Raw genomic sequence first — 18,423 nt, 5'->3', positions numbered from 1 at the left:
TAGCTCATGAACATGCCCCCAGAGTGTAGCACTGTAGCTGCTCATGAACATGCCCCCAGAGTGTAGCGCTGTAGCGCATGAACATGCCCCCAGAGTGTAGCGCTCATGAACATGCCCCCAGAGTGTAGCACTGTAGCTGCTCATGAACATGCCCCCACAGTGTAGCGCTGTAGCTCATGAACATGCCCCCAGAGTGTAGCGCTGTAGCTGCCCCCAGAGTGCAGCGCTGTAGCTCATGAACATGCCCCCAGAGTGTAGCCCTGTAGCTCATGAACATGCCCCCAGAGTGTAGCGCTCATGAACATGCCCCCAGAGTGTAGCGCTGTAGCTGCTCATGAACATGCCCCCAGAGTGTAGCGCTCATGAACATGCCCCCAGAGTGTAGCGCTGTAGCTCATGAACATGCCCCCAGAGTGTAGCACTGTAGCTCATGAACATGCCCCCAGAGTGTAGCACTGTAGCTGCTCATGAACATGCCCCCAGAGTGTAGCGCTGTAGCGCATGAACATGCCCCCAGAGTGTAGCGCTCATGAACATGCCCCCAGAGTGTAGCGCTGTAGCTGCTCATGAACATGCCCCCAGAGTGTAGCGCTCATGAACATGCCCCCAGAGTGTAGCGCTGTAGCTCATGAACATGCCCCCAGAGCAGGGGTCTCAAACTCAAATGAGCTGGGGGCCAATTCTGCCAACGTCATCTGATTGGAGGGCCGGCTATTTCTGAAAATGCAATGTTCTTTTTTTCAAATACCACACAAAACTGCAAACAGAAAGTGCAAGTGTTTTTATCTAGTTTTAGACACCTGTGCTAGCAACAGCTTATAAATAAAATAATGATAAAATAAATATTAATACGTGTAGCGCTCATGAACATGCCCCCAGAGTGTAGCTGCTCATGAACATGCCCCCAGAGTGTAGCGCTGTAGCTCATGAACATGCCCCCAGAGTGTAGCACTGTAGCTCATGAACATGCCCCCAGAGTGTAGCACTGTAGCTGCTCATGAACATGCCCCCAGAGTGTAGCGCTCATGAACATACCCCCAGAGTGTAGCGCTGTAGCTCATGAACATGCCCCCAGAGTGTAGCACTGTAGCTCATGAACATGCCCCCAGAGTGTAGCACTGTAGCTGCTCATGAACATGCCCCCAGAGTGTAGCGCTGTAGCGCATGAACATGCCCCCAGAGTGTAGCGCTCATGAACATGCCCCCAGAGTGTAGCACTGTAGCTGCTCATGAACATGCCCCCACAGTGTAGCGCTGTAGCTCATGAACATGCCCCCAGAGTGTAGCGCTGTAGCTGCCCCCAGAGTGCAGCGCTGTAGCTCATGAACATGCCCCCAGAGTGTAGCCCTGTAGCTCATGAACATGCCCCCAGAGTGTAGCGCTCATGAACATGCCCCCAGAGTGTAGCGCTGTAGCTGCTCATGAACATGCCCCCAGAGTGTAGCGCTCATGAACATGCCCCCAGAGTGTAGCGCTGTAGCTCATGAACATGCCCCCAGAGTGTAGCACTGTAGCTCATGAACATGCCCCCAGAGTGTAGCACTGTAGCTGCTCATGAACATGCCCCCAGAGTGTAGCGCTGTAGCGCATGAACATGCCCCCAGAGTGTAGCGCTCATGAACATGCCCCCAGAGTGTAGCGCTGTAGCTGCTCATGAACATGCCCCCAGAGTGTAGCGCTCATGAACATGCCCCCAGAGTGTAGCGCTGTAGCTCATGAACATGCCCCCAGAGCAGGGGTCTCAAACTCAAATGAGCTGGGGGCCAATTCTGCCAACGTCATCTGATTGGAGGGCCGGCTATTTCTGAAAATGCAATGTTCTTTTTTTCAAATACCACACAAAACTGCAAACAGAAAGTGCAAGTGTTTTTATCTAGTTTTAGACACCTGTGCTAGCAACAGCTTATAAATAAAATAATGATAAAATAAATATTAATACAAATTATAAAATAAATGAAAAACATAAAAACAGGTATGTGTGTGTGTTTCACACCAAATAAAAATATTTCCTCTCTTTGACATCTGTCAAAACTAACATAACTTTTTTAAACCTGGCAAACTAGGCATCAGGGTTAAGAAAGCCATTGCCAACACCATTGGATTTTTATATCAAAATTTCAAAAGGCCATGGCTTGAAAGTGGTCAGAGATGTTTGGAGAGAGCTCCATCTGAACAAAAAAGAATACACCTGCTACTCGGGAAGACACTCAGTTTACAATAGATTAGATTATTTTTTTATGTATAAAAACAATGTAACTTTAGTTAAATCATGTCAAATTAGCTCCATAAACATTAGCTCCATTTCCCTGATATTGAAACTACACGCTAAGTCTTTGTGGAAATTAAACAACTCACTTTTACAAGAACCAATATTCATAGAAAAAATTAAAAAGGAACTAAAACAATATGTGGAATTAAATGACACAAAGGATATAGACCCGATCATATTATGGGAAGGAGCAAAGGCAGTAATAAGAGGTATTATCATTTCTTACTCCTCATCAAGAAAAAAGGCAAGAGTTGCACTGGAGAAACGGCTAACTGAAGAAATTAAAATATTAGAGAATAGACACAGTATAACAGATAGTAAGAAGGACAGGTTGGAATTGAAAGAGAAGCGAGTAAAATTAGACAAATTATGTATGTTTGAGATGGAGAAGTTAATGCAGTTTACACAACAAGAAAGATATGATGGTGGGCCAAAGTCTCTGAAAATCTTAGCTTATAAACTGAAGAAACAACAGAAGAGGGCACATATAACACAACTAAATACAGATCAAACTGGAATGGTAACTGATAAGGATGGGATCGCGGAAGAATTTGCTAAGTATTATGAAAAACTTTATAAATCAGAGACAAATGGAGATAAAGAATTTATGCAGACTTATTTAAAGAATCTTGAAATACCAAAAGTAACACAAATAAATAATCTTGAATTAATAAAGACAATTACAATTGAAGAGTGGTGGGCCAAAGTCTCTGAAATGTAAGACGAACACTGAACATAATTGATTATGCGAATCAAAAAGAGAATGAAGAACTCCTTCTGATGACTTTAGATGCTGAAAAAGCTTTTGATTTAGTTAGTTGGCCTTTTATGTTTGCTGCAATGAGGAGCTTTGGATTAGATGATGAGTTCTGTCGATGGATAAAAGCAATGTACACCAGCCCTGTTTCTTTAGTAAAAACAAATGGTACACTATCAAGACGGTTCCCAATTCAAAGAGGTACAAGACAAGGAGACCCTCTCTTTCCACTCCTCTTTACTATCTACATTGAAGTTCTTGCAATAGCCATAAGACAAAATAAAAACATTACAGGGATAGCAATAGGGAAGGAAATACATAAATTAGCACTTTACGCAGATGACATAATACTTGCCAGAAAATTCAATACAACATTTGATGGGAGTGATTGAAGAATATAGTAAAACCTCAGGATATAGAATAAATAAAAGTAAATGTGAAGCTTTAACTATTGGAATGCAAATGAATCAATGGTTAAAAGATAGCTATAACATTAAATGGGAAACAAAAAACATAAAATATTTAGGTATTTACATAAGTAATGATTTGAATGATTTATATAAAAACAACTATGCTTCTTTGGAATTAAAGATAAGACAAGACCTACTAAATAGGTGGAAATTAATTCCTGATGGAATATACAGTAGAGTTGAGACAATTAAGATGATGGTACTCCCACAATTACTTTTTTTATTTCAAGCACTACCAATCACACTCCCACCAACATTCTTCACTACATGGACTAAGATGATTGCAAATTTCATTTGGAATGATAAAAAACATAGAATCAACTTTAAGCTATTAACACAGCCAAAAGAGAAAGGAGGTTTAGGGACTCCACATATACAAAACTATTTTTTTGCGACACAAATGTTAACAATAATGAAATGGATGAGCAGTAGTACTGAAACAAGATGGATTAATATCGAGAAAGAGCTGACAAATGGAGTAATTGGAACTCTGCCTTTTCTAGGAAAAGAGACACAAAAACAATACATGCAGTCATTCTGCATTGGAAATACCATAAGGAATTGGAAACAAATGAGCAAACGTTTAAAATTTCAGACTGAAAGTATACAACTTAGACAAATGACACAAGATCCAGACTTAGCGCATAAAACAGATAACATTTTTGAATCATGGGCCAATAAAGGACTAATATTATTTGCACAGCTTTTTGAAAAAAATACAGTTGACACATTTGAAGCTCTATCGGCAAGATTTAGCTTACAGCAAAAACATTTCTTTAAATATTTACAAGTTAGAAGTTATATTAAACAAAATGCAGAAAAGGAAATCAGAAATGAGGTATTAACTTTTTTATTAGAAACCAGAAACAAAAGTAGTGATGGACTCGCAAGTGCTTATAAGATATTGCAAAAAATGACAAACGTAGAATATAAAGCAAAAGAAAAATGGGGAAAAGAGCTATCTGTAAATATATCAGATGAGGCCTGGAGCGACTCTTTAAAAGAAAACTTTAAAACAACTCAGTCAAAACACTGGAAAGAGTTTGCATGGAAAATAAGCCAGAGGTACTTCACTACACCTGACCAATGTGGAAAACACATTTTAGGAACACCTTGTTGGAGAGGATGTGGTGAAGGTAAGGCAAATCACACTCACATTTTTTTCTCATGTCCGGTAATAAGGTCCTTTTGGGAAGAGGTAGGAAGAGCCGTTTCACACATCTTTGATTTAAAAGAACCCCTCACATTAGAAAACTTTTTAGGCATTGACATAAAATCTAAGATTAAAACAAAGTACTGCAAACTTTTTAATATCCTGAGACTAACGGCACTTAAGCAACTCACAAGGCTATGGAAACAACCAAAACAACCTGTAATACTTACATGGTACAATACAATAGAAAAAGTTTTGGAAATGGAGAAAATGATATTAAAAACTAGAAACCGTTCAGAAATATCGAATAAAACTTATCCAGAACTTATACTTAACAAAATAAATAACTACTTTGAAAATATATGTGTATAACAGACCTGCCTCTACAATGACACTCATACAGGCGCACACTCATGCACACATTCATACACTTATATACATACATACATGAACACAGGTAAGCCAATTCACTTATGTCTATTATTTAATTACTTATGTCTTGTATTTATGTCTTTGTCTTTGTCATTTGCTGGGGATGTTTGTTTTTGTTGTTGTGATGTTCCTCCTTTTTCTTTTTCTGTCAATGTAATGTCTGTCAATGATTGTCTGTCAATGTTATGTTTTTTGTGTTTTGTTTCTGTTAGTGATTGTTTATTTTTTGAAGGACAAAATGTAAAAATGTTAAATAGTAGTGCAGTAGAAGACCTGTCATAATGATTTGATTGTAAATGAAAGCACTACATTTAAATAAAGTAATACAAAAAAAAGAAAGTGGTCAGAGATGAAGTCCTACTGTAAATGTAAAAATCTTTGAGTAAAACAAAAGTTTATGAAGGGGGTAAATTTACCCATCTAATTTGTCATTGGATGGCAAGCACCTCAAATTATGCACATTTCAGTAAATACTGGATGAACATATTTGAGCAGGTTTACTTTCCTTTTTTCATATTACCCACATAACAAATTAACAGGAAAACACCTAAGATGTATACCAACACCTAAGATGTTGTGGTTTAGTAATAGATTACTACAATATAGGCCTACAATAAAGTATTCTGGTCAAACAGTTCCTATCGCGGGTAATCTGCAGTACCCAGAAGTTCGCATCATATTGCGGGTGACTTTGTAGTTCTTTAGAGCCCTATTTCTACTAGCCCTGCTGTCTGTACCACATCCATTACGGACACTATCATCACGATTACCACTGCAACCTCAACCGCTATGTTGGGCAGAGGGTCGAAACAAGCATGGTATGCTTAGTGGACACCGTTGTATACACGCACCTCCATTCACAGACGCACCGTGACTATCACTGTCATAGACGATCGATCATAATCTCCAAAAGGATATTCTCCTTCAGAATTAGAATAGGTGAATAACATAGCTTACCTAAGACTTCATCACACGTGAACGTTTTTCAACATTTGGTGTAGGCCTATTTCTGCTTAATTTCTGCTTCAATTTCTGCAACACTATGGCCTGCATCGCTTCCGCGTCATTACAAATGCACGTCTTTGTGTTTCTCGCGTGTAATACAAGTATTTCCTGAAAACTTTGCGCAGCGATTTTGGGTTTGAATCAAGCTCTGGATGTCTTGCACATAGTGGAGCAGAGTAGGCCTACAAATGAGATTTGTCACCGTACCTGGATCTATCGTCTATTTTAATCAGTACCGTTGTTTGTCGCAATTAATAGCCTCAAGGGCCGGATTACATTATTATTTTGTCATACGTTGCGGGCCGGAATTAGGCAGGACGCGGGCCGGGTGTTTGAGACCACTGCCCCAGAGTGTAGCGCTGTAGCTGCCCCCAGAGTGTAGCGCTGTAGCTGCCTGGCTATTTAAGCTGTTGGCTACAGCAACTTGAACTATTTAAAACCGATTGTTTTTTATTTTTTATGTACCGACAGTACTATGTGACCTTGAGAAATGGACATCTACACTGCATTCCAAATGATTATGCAAATTAAATTTTTCTCAGATTTCCTAAATACAGTAGGTGATGCAAATTACAGTCAGTGCAATTTTCAACTCATCAACTGTTAGAATATAATTTGAATTTTATTGAACAAACCTAAACTAAACAAACTAAATTCATTTGTTGAATTTGCAGCATTAGGGGGTTGATATCACCTTCACAATTCTTGCATCAATTGAACTTGTGAGTTCTTGGAGAGTTCCTGCTTTAATGTGTTCGCAGGATGTCAGAATAACCTCCCAGAGCTGCTGCCTCCCACCCTCATAGATATTTTTTTTGATGATGCAATCTCCTCCTCTAGTCTCAGATCTCCTCTGCTTTCCTCTATCTACTCTAGTTTTATCTAGTCTATTATCTCCTCTATATAAATTAATCTTCTGTTCTCCTCTTGTCTCCTCTAGCCTCTAATCTCCTCTAGTCTCCCCTAGTCTCTAATAGTCTCTAGTCTCCTCTAGTCTCCCCTAGTCTCTAATATCCTCTAGTCTCCCCTAGTCTCTAATAGTCTCTAATATCCTCTAGTCTCCTCTAGCCTCTAATCTCCTCTAGTCTCTAATCTCCTCTAGTCTCTAATCGCCTCTAATATCCTCTAGTCTCCTCTAGCCTCTAATCTCCTCTAGTCTCTAATCTCCTCTAGTCTCTAATAGTCTCTAATAGTAATGGGGACGAGACCGCCTATGCCGAGTCCGAGTCAAGACCGAGTCTTTGAAGGGTCGAGACCGAGTCGGGAACGAGTCTGTTGGTTTTCAAATACAGTCGAGTCCGAGTCAAGACCGAGTCTTTGAGGAAGCAAGTCCGAGTCGAGACCGAGTCCTTTAGGAGTCGAGACCGAGTCGAGACCAAGACCATAAAAAAAATTCAGTTTTAATATTCATAATTTAATATCACTCCAGTTAATAATCAACAGTTAGGCCTACAGACTAAGCTAGATTGGGAATTGTTTAGAGGAGCAGTCTTAACGTCTTAATATGGACTATGCTGACCTACAGACACTCACCGGCAGCAGAGCCATAGAGATAAATAAACGGCTCTGACTGCAGTATCTTTGCATTGCACCATGGGATGTCATTTTCAAATAATGCCGGTCAACATTGCATTTTATTATTATTGTTGTTATGTGTTGTCTGTTTTTTTATATGAACATAAAAAATGTGTTGGTCTCGAGGACTCGGTCTGAAATGAGAGTCCTTCTCCTCCCACTGTGTTCCGAGACCGAGTCAAGACCGAGTCTTTAAAGGAACGAGTCCGAGACGAGACCGAGAAAGCAGAAATTGGTCTCGAGACCGGACTCGTACTACATCACTAGTCTCTAATACCCTCTAGTCTCCCCTAGTCTCTAATAGTCTCTAATATCCTCTAGCCTCTAATCTCCTCTAGTCTCCTCTAGTCTCTCATAGTCTCTAATATCCTCTAGTCTCTAGTTTCCTCTAGTCTCTAATAGTCTCTAGTCTCCTCTAGTCTCCTCTAGTGTCTAATATCATCTGCTCCTCTACTCTGCTCTTGTGTGTGGGTGTTGATGGTTGGAGTGCTGTTGTGATATTTAGCAAGGACCTGCAAGGAAAGAAGATTGTCTGCAGAGCATCTAGCCAAGCTTCTCATGAACACATATGCTCTCACTGTGCTAAGCCACACACACACACACACACACACACACACACACACACACACACACACACACACACACACACACACACACACACGCACACACACACACACACACACACACAGATGATGCTGTAGGAGAGAGGGCAGAGCACATGTTAACACACACACACACACACACACACACACACACACACACACACACACACACACACACACACACAGATGATGCTGTAGGAGAGAGGGCAGAGCACATGTTAACACACACACACACACACACACACACACACACACACACACACACACACACACACACACACACAGATGATGCTGTAGGAGAGAGGGCAGAGCACATGTTAACACACACACACACACACACACACACACACACACACACACACACACACACGCACACACACACACACACACACACACAGATGATGCTGTAGGAGAGAGGGCAGAGCACATGTTAACACACACACACACACACGCACACACACACACACACACACACACACACACACACACACACACACTCACACACACACACACACACACACAAACTGTTTTACCGGTTTAATGGTAAATTGCTGTATAATTCCCCCCCCGCTTAGTACCCCCCGTTTCACCCTTATCACCACTGCAGTGTTGTGTGAGTGTGTGTGTGTGAGTGTGTGCCTGGCCTTATCACCACTGCAGTGTGTGTGAGTGTGTGTGTGTGAGTGTGTGGCTGGCCTTATCACCACTGTAGCTGGTTATTTCGGTGGGAAATGGAGTTAGGTATGGTCACATGATGACAGAGACATAGCAAAAGCTTAGCATTAGTCTGGGGAAAGCTTTGAAGTCACTCACTAAGAGGTGCAGTCTTGTAGTCACTCACTAAGTGTAGTCCTGTAGTCACTCACTAAGAGGTATAGTCCTGTAGTCACTCACTAAGAGGTGTAGTCCTGTAGTCACTCACTAAGAGGTGCAGTCTTGTAGTCACTCACTAAGTATAGTCCTGTAGTCACTCACTAAGAGGTGCAGTCTTGTAGTCACTCACTAAGTATAGTCCTGTAGTCACTCACTAAGAGGTGCAGTCTTGTAGTCACTCACTAAGTGTAGTCCTGTAGTCACTCACTAAGAGGTATAGTCCTGTAGTCACTCACTAAGAGGTATAGTCCTGTAGTCACTCACTAAGAGGTATAGTCCTGTAGTCACTCACTAAGAGGTCTGGTATAGTCCTGTAGTCACTCACTAAGAGGTCTGGTATAGTCCTGTAGTCACTCACTAAGAGGTATAGTCCTGTAGTCACTCACTAAGAGGTGCAGTCTTGTAGTCACTCACTAAGTATAGTCCTGTAGTCACTCACTAAGAGGTCTGGTATAGTCCTGTAGTCACTCACTAAGAGGTATAGTCCTGTAGTCACTCACTAAGAGGTGTAGTCCTGTAGTCACTCACTAAGAGGTCTGATATAGTCCTGTAGTCACTCACTAAGACAGTGGTCCCCAAACTACGGCCCGCCATCTCATTTTAGGTGGCCCCCCAAAACATGTCCGTGGTATATAGCAACCGGCCCGCACGGGAGTACGACATCATCAAACTATAACCTCCGCAATTTCCCCCATTCATTCTCTATGGCGAGTCTTAACAGTTCACATGTAATACTCTTTTTGTCCACTGGTGGTTATTTTGGCGCGTTTCGCGTTTGCCATCAAAAACGGAATGAAATGTAGGCCTACCTGCAAACAATGTAAGAGGCCTATGCTGACTGCATCAGTGCTCAAAGTATTGTAAAAGTTTATCAATTAATTGTTAATAACTAACTAACTTCTATTCAAGTCATATTTCTGGGACTTTCTGGGATAATTATTTCTATTTTGTATTCACTCATTCAAATGTTCATAGGCCTACAAAGAGGTCACAAGTTCAGGTGAGTAAAAGTTAGAATGGTGGTCATTTCAGACCACTTCAGCGCTTCATAAAATTCTCATAGTTTGAGAACTTTACATTTTCAGAGTTCAGAGTTCACACATTTTTAATAAAATATACTTTTGGGAATGCAAAAGTCTTTTTATTAGTATTATTTAATTTGAGTTACGTTTTACACTGATATGGCATAATGGCAATATAAACACAGCTAACAATGGTATTAAATTGCAATAGCCTATAGATTAAATGTAATGGAATATTCAACTAAGGTAGACTGCTGTTGTTCACAGCACTAAGCTATTTATGGTTACTGATATACTCCGAGTCTCTGGCCCTCTCTTAGAGCCAGGCATAGTAAGCTGGCCCTCGGAAGAAAAAGTTTGGTCACTCACTAAGAGGTCTGGTATAGTCCTGCATTTTCTCACTAAGAGGTCTGGTATAGTCCTGTAGTCACTCACTAAGAGGTCTGGTATAGTCCTGTAGTCACTCACTAAGAGGTCTGGTATAGTCCTGTGTCTGTGTCCCGTGCACGCGGCGCGTGACACAAATTGTGTCGTCAACACTGGTGTCGTGTGCCTCCCAACAATTGTGGATGTGACGCACGTCTTCGATGCACCATCTCCGTGATGTGGCGTAGTCTGAGCTTCAGTTGTGTTTAATCTCCGTGTGTAGTCTGAGCTTCAGTTGTGTTTAATCTCCGTGTGTAGTCTGAGCTTCAGTTGTGTTTAATCTCCGTGTGTAGTCTGAGCTTCAGTTGTGTTTAATCTCCGTGGTTTGAGTGCCGTAGTCTGAGCTTCAGTTGTGTTTAATCTTCGTGTGTAGTCTGAGCTTCAGTTGTGTTTAATCTCCGTGTGTAGTCTGAGCTTCAGTTGTGTTTAATCTCCGTGGTTTGAGTGCCGTAGTCTGAGCTTCAGTTGTGTTTAATCTTCGTGTGTAGTCTGAGCTTCAGTTGTGTTTAATCTCCGTGGTTTGAGTGCCGTCGTCTGAGCTTCAGTTGTGTTTAATCTCTGTGGTTTGAGTGCCGTAGTCTGAGCTTCAGTTGTGTTTAATCTCCGTGGTTTGAGTGCCGTAGTCTGAGCTTCAGTTGTGTTTAATCTCCGTGTGTAGTCTGAGCTTCAGTTGTGTTTAATCTTCGTGTGTAGTCTGAGCTTCAGTTGTGTTTAATCTCCGTGGTTTGAGTGCCGTAGTCTGAGCTTCAGTTGTGTTTAATCTCTGTGGTTTGAGTGCCGTAGTCTGAGCTTCAGTTGTGTTTAATCTCCGTGGTTTGAGTGCCGTAGTCTGAGCTTCAGTTGTGTTTAATCTTCGTGTGTAGTCTGAGCTTCAGTTGTGTTTAATCTCCGTGTGTAGTCTGAGCTTCAGTTGTGTTTAATCTCCGTGGTTTGAGTGGCGTAGTCTGAGCTTCAGTTGTGTTTAATCTCCGTGGTTTGAGTGGCGTAGTCTGAGCTTCAGTTGTGTTTAATCTCTGTGGTTTGAGTGCCGTAGTCTGAGCTTCAGTTGTGTTTAATCTCCGTGGTTTGAGTGCCGTAGTCTGAGCTTCAGTTGTGTTTAATCTCTGTGTGTAGTTTGAGCTTCAGTTGTGTTTAATCTTCGTGTGTAGTCTGAGCTTCAGTTGTGTTTAATCTTCGTGTGTAGTCTGAGCTTCAGTTGTGTTTAATCTCCGTGTGTAGTCTGAGCTTCAGTTGTGTTTAATCTTCGTGTGTAGTCTGAGCTTCAGTTGTGTTTAATCTCCGTGTGTAGTCTGAGCTTCAGTTGTGTTTAATCTCCGTGGTTTGAGTGCCGTCGTCTGAGCTTCAGTTGTGTTTAATCTCTGTGGTTTGAGTGCCGTCGTCTGAGCTTCAGTTGTGTTTAATCTCTGTGGTTTGAGTGCCGTAGTCTGAGCTTCAGTTGTGTTTAATCTCCATGGTTTGAGTGCCGTAGTCTGAGCTTCAGTTGTGTTTAATCTCCGTGGTTTGAGTGCCGTAGTCTGAGCTTCAGTTGTGTTTAATCTTCGTGTGTAGTCTGAGCTTCAGTTGTGTTTAATCTTCGTGTGTAGTCTGAGCTTCAGTTGTGTTTAATCTCCATGGTTTGAGTGCCGTAGTCTGAGCTTCAGTTGTGTTTAATCTCCGTGGTTTGAGTGCCGTCGTCTGAGCTTCAGTTGTGTTTAATCTCCATGGTTTGAGTGCCGTAGTCTGAGCTTCAATTGTGTTTAATCTCCATGGTTTGAGTGCCGTAGTCTGAGCTTCAGTTGTGTTTAATCTCCATGGTTTGAGTGCCGTAGTCTGAGCTTCAATTGTGTTTAATCTCCATGGTTTGAGTGCCTTAGTCTGAGTTGCTCAAGGCTTCTATTGCATTCAGGGGACGTTAAACTTCTCTTGCTCACGTTAACTCTGAAACTGCCAAATCAGCTGTGTGAGGTGCTGTGTGCTTTTCTCAAGGTATGTGTCTGATGTGTGTGTCTGATTGTGTGTGTCTGAGTGTGTATGTCTAAGTGTGTGTGTGTGTGTGTGTCTGAGTGTGTGTGTGTGTGTGTGTGTGTGTGTGTGTGTGTGTGTGTGTGTCTGCTCCAAATGTTCCTGCTTGTCTGGAAGTCGTCCGTGTGTAGTTCAGAGGAAGAGTTGTTTATCCCACAGCTGTTTTTCTCTCGTCTTCTAAACTCACCAGCCGTATCCTCAGAGCTTATCATGTAGCTGGGCCAGCTGCCAACCTTCTTCTGCACAGGAAACAAAAACACACACACACTCACACTCACACTCACCACACACACACACCACATACACACACCACATACACACGCACGCAACACACACACCACACACACACACACTCACCACACACACACACACCACAAACGCACACACAAAAAATGTGCACGCAAACACACACACACACACACCCATGCCTTTGTATTTGAATTCTTGAATTTCCCCTGGGGATCAATAAAGTATCTATCTATCTCTATCTATCTTGTTTTGTTTTTTGTGTCTGTTTTTTGGTGATTCACCGATAGGCCTTGAGGCCTTCACTCTTTCACTCTTTCTCTCTCTGGCCTCTGGTTCCGCTGCAAACTCTCTCATTCCTCCACCTCTTCCTCCACCTGTTCCTCTGCAGACACTCTTCTGGTTCCGCTGCAAACTCTCTCATTCCTCCACCTCTTCCTCCACCTCTTCCTCCACCTGTTCCTCTGCAGACACTCTTCTGGTTCCACTGTAAACTCTCTCATTCCTCCACCTCTTCCTCCACCTCTTCCTCCACCTCTTCCTCCACCTGTTCCTCTGCAGACACTCTTCTGGTTCCACTGTAAACTCTCTCATTCCTCTTCCTCCACCTGTTCCCCTGCAGACGCACTTCTTCGGTCTGTGGTTCCACGGTCGGGCGCAGCAGCAGCAGCAGCAGCAGCAGCGCTGGGTGGAGCTGGAGAAGCCGCTCAAGAAGCAGCTGGACAAGTTCGGCAACGAGCCGCTGCTCTTTTTTGGGGTCATGTTCTACGTGCCCAGCGTCACCCGCCTGGAGCAGGAGGCCACCAGGTCAGTGTGTGTGTGTGTGAGTGTGTGTGTGGTGTGTGTGTGTGTGTGTGTGTGTGTGGTGTGTGTGTGTGTGTGTGTGTGTGTGTGTGGTGTGTGTGTGTGTGGTGTGTGTGTGTGTGTGTGTGTGTGTGTGGTGTGTGTGTGTGTGGTGTGTGTGTGTGTGTGTGTGTGTGTGTGTGCTGTGTGTGTGTGAGTGTGTGTGTGTGTGTGTGTGTGTGTGTGTGTGCTGTGTGTGTGTGTGTGTGTGTTCTCATGTCTCCTTCTCCTCCCCTGTCTTGTCAAATTCTCCTCTCTCCTTCTCTCTTCTTTGTGTGTGTGTGTGTGTGTGAGCTCTGCTTTATAAACCTTGTGTGGGTTGTTTTGGAGGTCGTCTCAGGTGCAGAGTGGCCTCCTCAGATGTGCTGTTTAGTGTGTGTGTGTGTGTGTGTGAAGTGCTGTTCCTCTTTAGTCTGTTCCACGTGCCCACTACTGCTCCTCAGATGTGCTGTTCCTCTTTAGTGTGTGTGTGTGTGTGTGTGTGTGTGTGTGAAGTGCTGTTCCTCTTTAGTCTGTTCCACGTGCCCACTACTGCGCACCGTACTGGTGAGGGTGTGTCTGTGGAGCTGTGGCATCTCCGGTTGGCCCAGGTCCTCAGTGCACACACACAGACACAGCACACATAGCCTACAGACACACACACATCTCCGGTTGGCCCAGGTCCTTGTGTCAGTGCACACACACACGCACAGACACAGCACACACACACACACACACACACACACACTCACACACACACACACACACACACACACACACACACACACACACACAAACACATCTCCGGTTGGCCCAGGTCCTCGTGTCAGTGCATGTCTGTGGGCTTAAGTGTGTGAGCTCACCTGCGTGGGTTGGACCCTGTTCAGTCTGCTTTTCAGCTAACTGCTATGAGTTAACCTTCACTGGTCAGCAGCTTTACAGCTAACTGCTATGAGCTAACCTTAGCTGGCCAACACCTGTACAGCTAATTGCTATGAGCTTACCTTAACTGGTCTGTACAGCTAACTGCAATGAGCTAACCTTAACTGGCCAGAACCTGTAGCGCTAACTGCAATGAGCTAACCATAGCTGGTCAGCACCTTTACAGCTAACTGCAATGAGCTAACCTTAGCTGGCCAGCACCTGTAGTGCTAACTGCAATGAGCTAACCTTAGCTGGCCAGTACCTGTACAGCTAACTGCAATGAGCTAACCTTAACTGGTCAGCACCTGTAGTGCTAACTGCAATGAGCTAACCTTAACTGGTCAGCACCTGTAGTGCTAACTGCAATGAGCTAACCTTAACTGGTCAGCACCTGTAGCGCTAACTGCAATGAGCTATCCTAAAGCAGTTCGCTATTAGCCTCAGGAGCTAGCTGCTAAGAGCTAATCCCCATCAGGTCAGTAACTCTTATCTGCTACGAGGTAACCAGAGCTTGTCATTAGCACTGACTTAGCATGCTATTAGTTTTGAGTAGTCAGCAGATAATTTGGGGTTGGGAGAGAGAGAGAGAGGGAGGGAGAGGGAGGGAGAGGGAGAGAGAGAGAGGTAGAGAGAGAGGGAGGAAAAGGAGGGAGAAAGAGAACAGGACAGAGATGAGAGAAGGAGGGAAGAGAACAAGGGAAGGAAGAGTGTGAGACTTCATAGTGTGGTGCTGCTCAAAGTGTGACAGGTCAACAGGAGGGCAGGCTGCAGTGTGAATGGCCAGTCAGCCAACCTCTCACACACACACACACACAGACAGCACATGCACACACACACACACACACACACACACACACACAGCACATACTCTCACATGCACACACACACAAACACACACACACACAGACACACACAGACAGCACATGCACACACACACACACACACACACACACACACACACACACACACACACAGCACATACTATAATAATAATAATAATAATAATAAAGCTTTATTTGTATAGCACCTTTCATACACAGAATGCAGCTCAAAGTGCTTTACATTTGAAGCATGTAACACAATAATAGTCAGTCAGTCATTATCAATCACTTTTCTTTGCTGTTTATGATATACTCAGCAACATATCAAAAATATAGAAAATGACGTCATAAGACTGGCAGCCTTAACCCTCTTACCCCCCACAAGCACGCCATATGGCAACTGTGGCAAGGAAAAACTCCCATATTCCAGGAAGAAACCTTGAGCAGAACCTGACTTAATAGGGGGAGCCCATCTGCTTCTGGCTGGCTGCGCCCTCCAATAGCAGCAGATGTAGAATAATCTGAAAATGTAGTCTACAGGATAAGATGAGTTAACTAAAAGCTTTCCTGTACAGTTATGTTTTCAGATCTTTTTTAAAAATATTTACTGAACTCGCCTGCTTGATGTACAGAGGCAGGGTGTTCCATAGTTTGGGGGCATAATGGATAAACGCAGCTTCTCCACTTTGTTTGTGGAGCACTTTGGGTACGATTAAAAGATTAGAATTGGATGATCTAAGTTTCCTTTGTGGTTGATAAGATATTAAAAGCTCAGAGATATATGAAGGTGCTATGCCATTCAGAGCTTTGTAAGTAATTAACATAACCTTAAAATCAATTCTATAGGAAATAGGGAGCCAGTGCAGTTCAGCCAACACAGGGGTGATGTGTTCTCTCTTCTTAGTCTTAGTTAAAAGTCTAGCCGCAGAGTTCTGTATGAGTGCCAATTTCTTTAGATGTTTTTTGGGAAGACCAGTGAAAAGTGCATTGCAGTAGTCTAACCTGCTAGTGATAAAGGCGTGAATTAGTTTTTCTGCATCTTGTTGAGTTAAAAAGGGCCGCACTTTGGCAATGTTTCTCAAGTGGAAATAGGCTGTCTGAGTAACTTTACTGATATGGGGCTTAAAACTTAACTCTGCATCTAAGATGACACCGAGGCTTGTTACTTTTGGTTTGACCTGGTGTGCCAAGTTCCCCAGATTACTAAGAATAATATCTCGCTTTAGTTTTGGTCCAACCAGACTCTCACATGCACACACACACAAACACACACACACACACACACACACAGACAGCACATGCACACACACACACACACACACACACACACACACACACACACACACACACACACACACACACACACACAGCACATACTCTCACATGCACACACACACAAACACACACACACACACACACACACACACACACAGCACATACTCTCACACACACACACACACACACACAGCACATACTCACACACACACACACGCATACACATACACATACACATACACATACACACACACACACACACACACACAGACAGCACATGCACACATACACACACACACACACACACAGCACATACTCTCACATGCACACACACACAAACACACACACACACACACACACACAAAGCACATACTCTCACACACACACACACACACACACACACACACAGCACATACTCACACACACACACACGCATACACATACTGTACACATACACATACACATACACACACACAGACACAGCACATACACACACACACACACACACACACTGCAGCACACAAAACACTTCACACATTCATAGCTTTTTAACAGGCATGAAAGGACTTGTTCATCATTTGGAAGTACTACTACCATAAATGATCAGAGAAGGGAGTGTGTGTGTGTGTGTGTGTGTGTGTGTGTGTGTGTGTGTGTGTGTGTGTTCACTGCATTCCTCTGGGTGTGTGTAGAATCAGGGGAGCAAGAGGAACAATAATACAGACTGTGAGAGAGGTCTTGTGTGTGCGTCTGTGTGTGTGTGTGTGTATGTGTGCCTGGCTGGACTCAGGAGTTAAACTGGAATGTTGGCACAACTGGGCTTGTGTAGGAAGATACTACATTCCTCTGGACTACAAACACACACACACACACAAACACAAACACACACACACACACTCACACTCACAGACACTCACGCACACACTCACACTCACACTCACACTATACACACACATGCACATATTCAGACAGTTTGCAAACATATGGGAATACACACATACACACATTTGCTCATCTGTAAAAGACAAGTGTAATTTGTCAAATAATACCACCAGTGAAGGGTTTTGGGTTCAGTGTAACGTTCAGTACACACACACACACACACACACACACACACACACACACACACACACTGTGACAGCCAAGGTTTTGGGTTCAGTGTAATCTCAGGCACTTGTGGGTGATGGTAAAGGTATCCAATATATTTGGGGGTGTTGTTAAAGGCGATGTTAAAGGTGTCCTAAATATTTTGGGGTTTTTGTTTATTTGTTGTTTAGCATGCAGACCTTCTCAGTTGAGATTGGGAGTGGGTCTGGAAAAGGTTCACTGACTTACGGCTTCCAGCAGGGGCATAACTAGCAGAGAAATTAAACTCTAATTGGTGCATTAAACTCTTACCAAATCATTTCAGAAGTGTAGCAATCTTGTAAACAAAGTTTCTAAATGCAGTTGTTTACTAAATTCCAAAGAGATACACGTCCTGTGTGTGTGTGTGTGTGTGTGTGTGTGTGTGTCCAGATTAGCGATTGTATCATGGCCTCTTGGCCAGACGGACCTGCAGAGCAAATCCCAAATTTGCCAAAGGTTTGTATTGGTATTCTCAGGCTACTGCAGTTGTGGAGTATTTGAATTTTGCACAAATACAACATTTTGATTTGTTTACAAACTGGCAAAACATTTCCGAGGGGCCATGTCGACTGACAAGGGAATATTACACAATTTAATACAAATAGTAGGCTATTGATTGCCG

General features: G+C 43.1%; 1 protein-coding gene across 1 annotated transcript in view; it reads left to right on the top strand.

Moving 5' to 3' along the window:
* LOC121711570 (tyrosine-protein phosphatase non-receptor type 14-like) overlaps positions 1-18,423 on the top strand; it is a 67,242-nt gene that overhangs the window by 19,792 nt on the left and 29,027 nt on the right. The window contains 1 exon segment of the mRNA XM_042095275.1: positions 13,454-13,638. Within this exon segment, the coding sequence (XP_041951209.1) occupies positions 13,454-13,638 (185 nt within the window).

Source organism: Alosa sapidissima, chromosome 6 (genome assembly GCF_018492685.1).
Source record: "Alosa sapidissima isolate fAloSap1 chromosome 6, fAloSap1.pri, whole genome shotgun sequence".
NCBI lineage: Eukaryota > Metazoa > Chordata > Actinopteri > Clupeiformes > Clupeidae > Alosa > Alosa sapidissima.
Note: the sequence above shows the minus strand (reverse complement) of the source record. Positions and strands in the feature narration are given on the sequence as shown.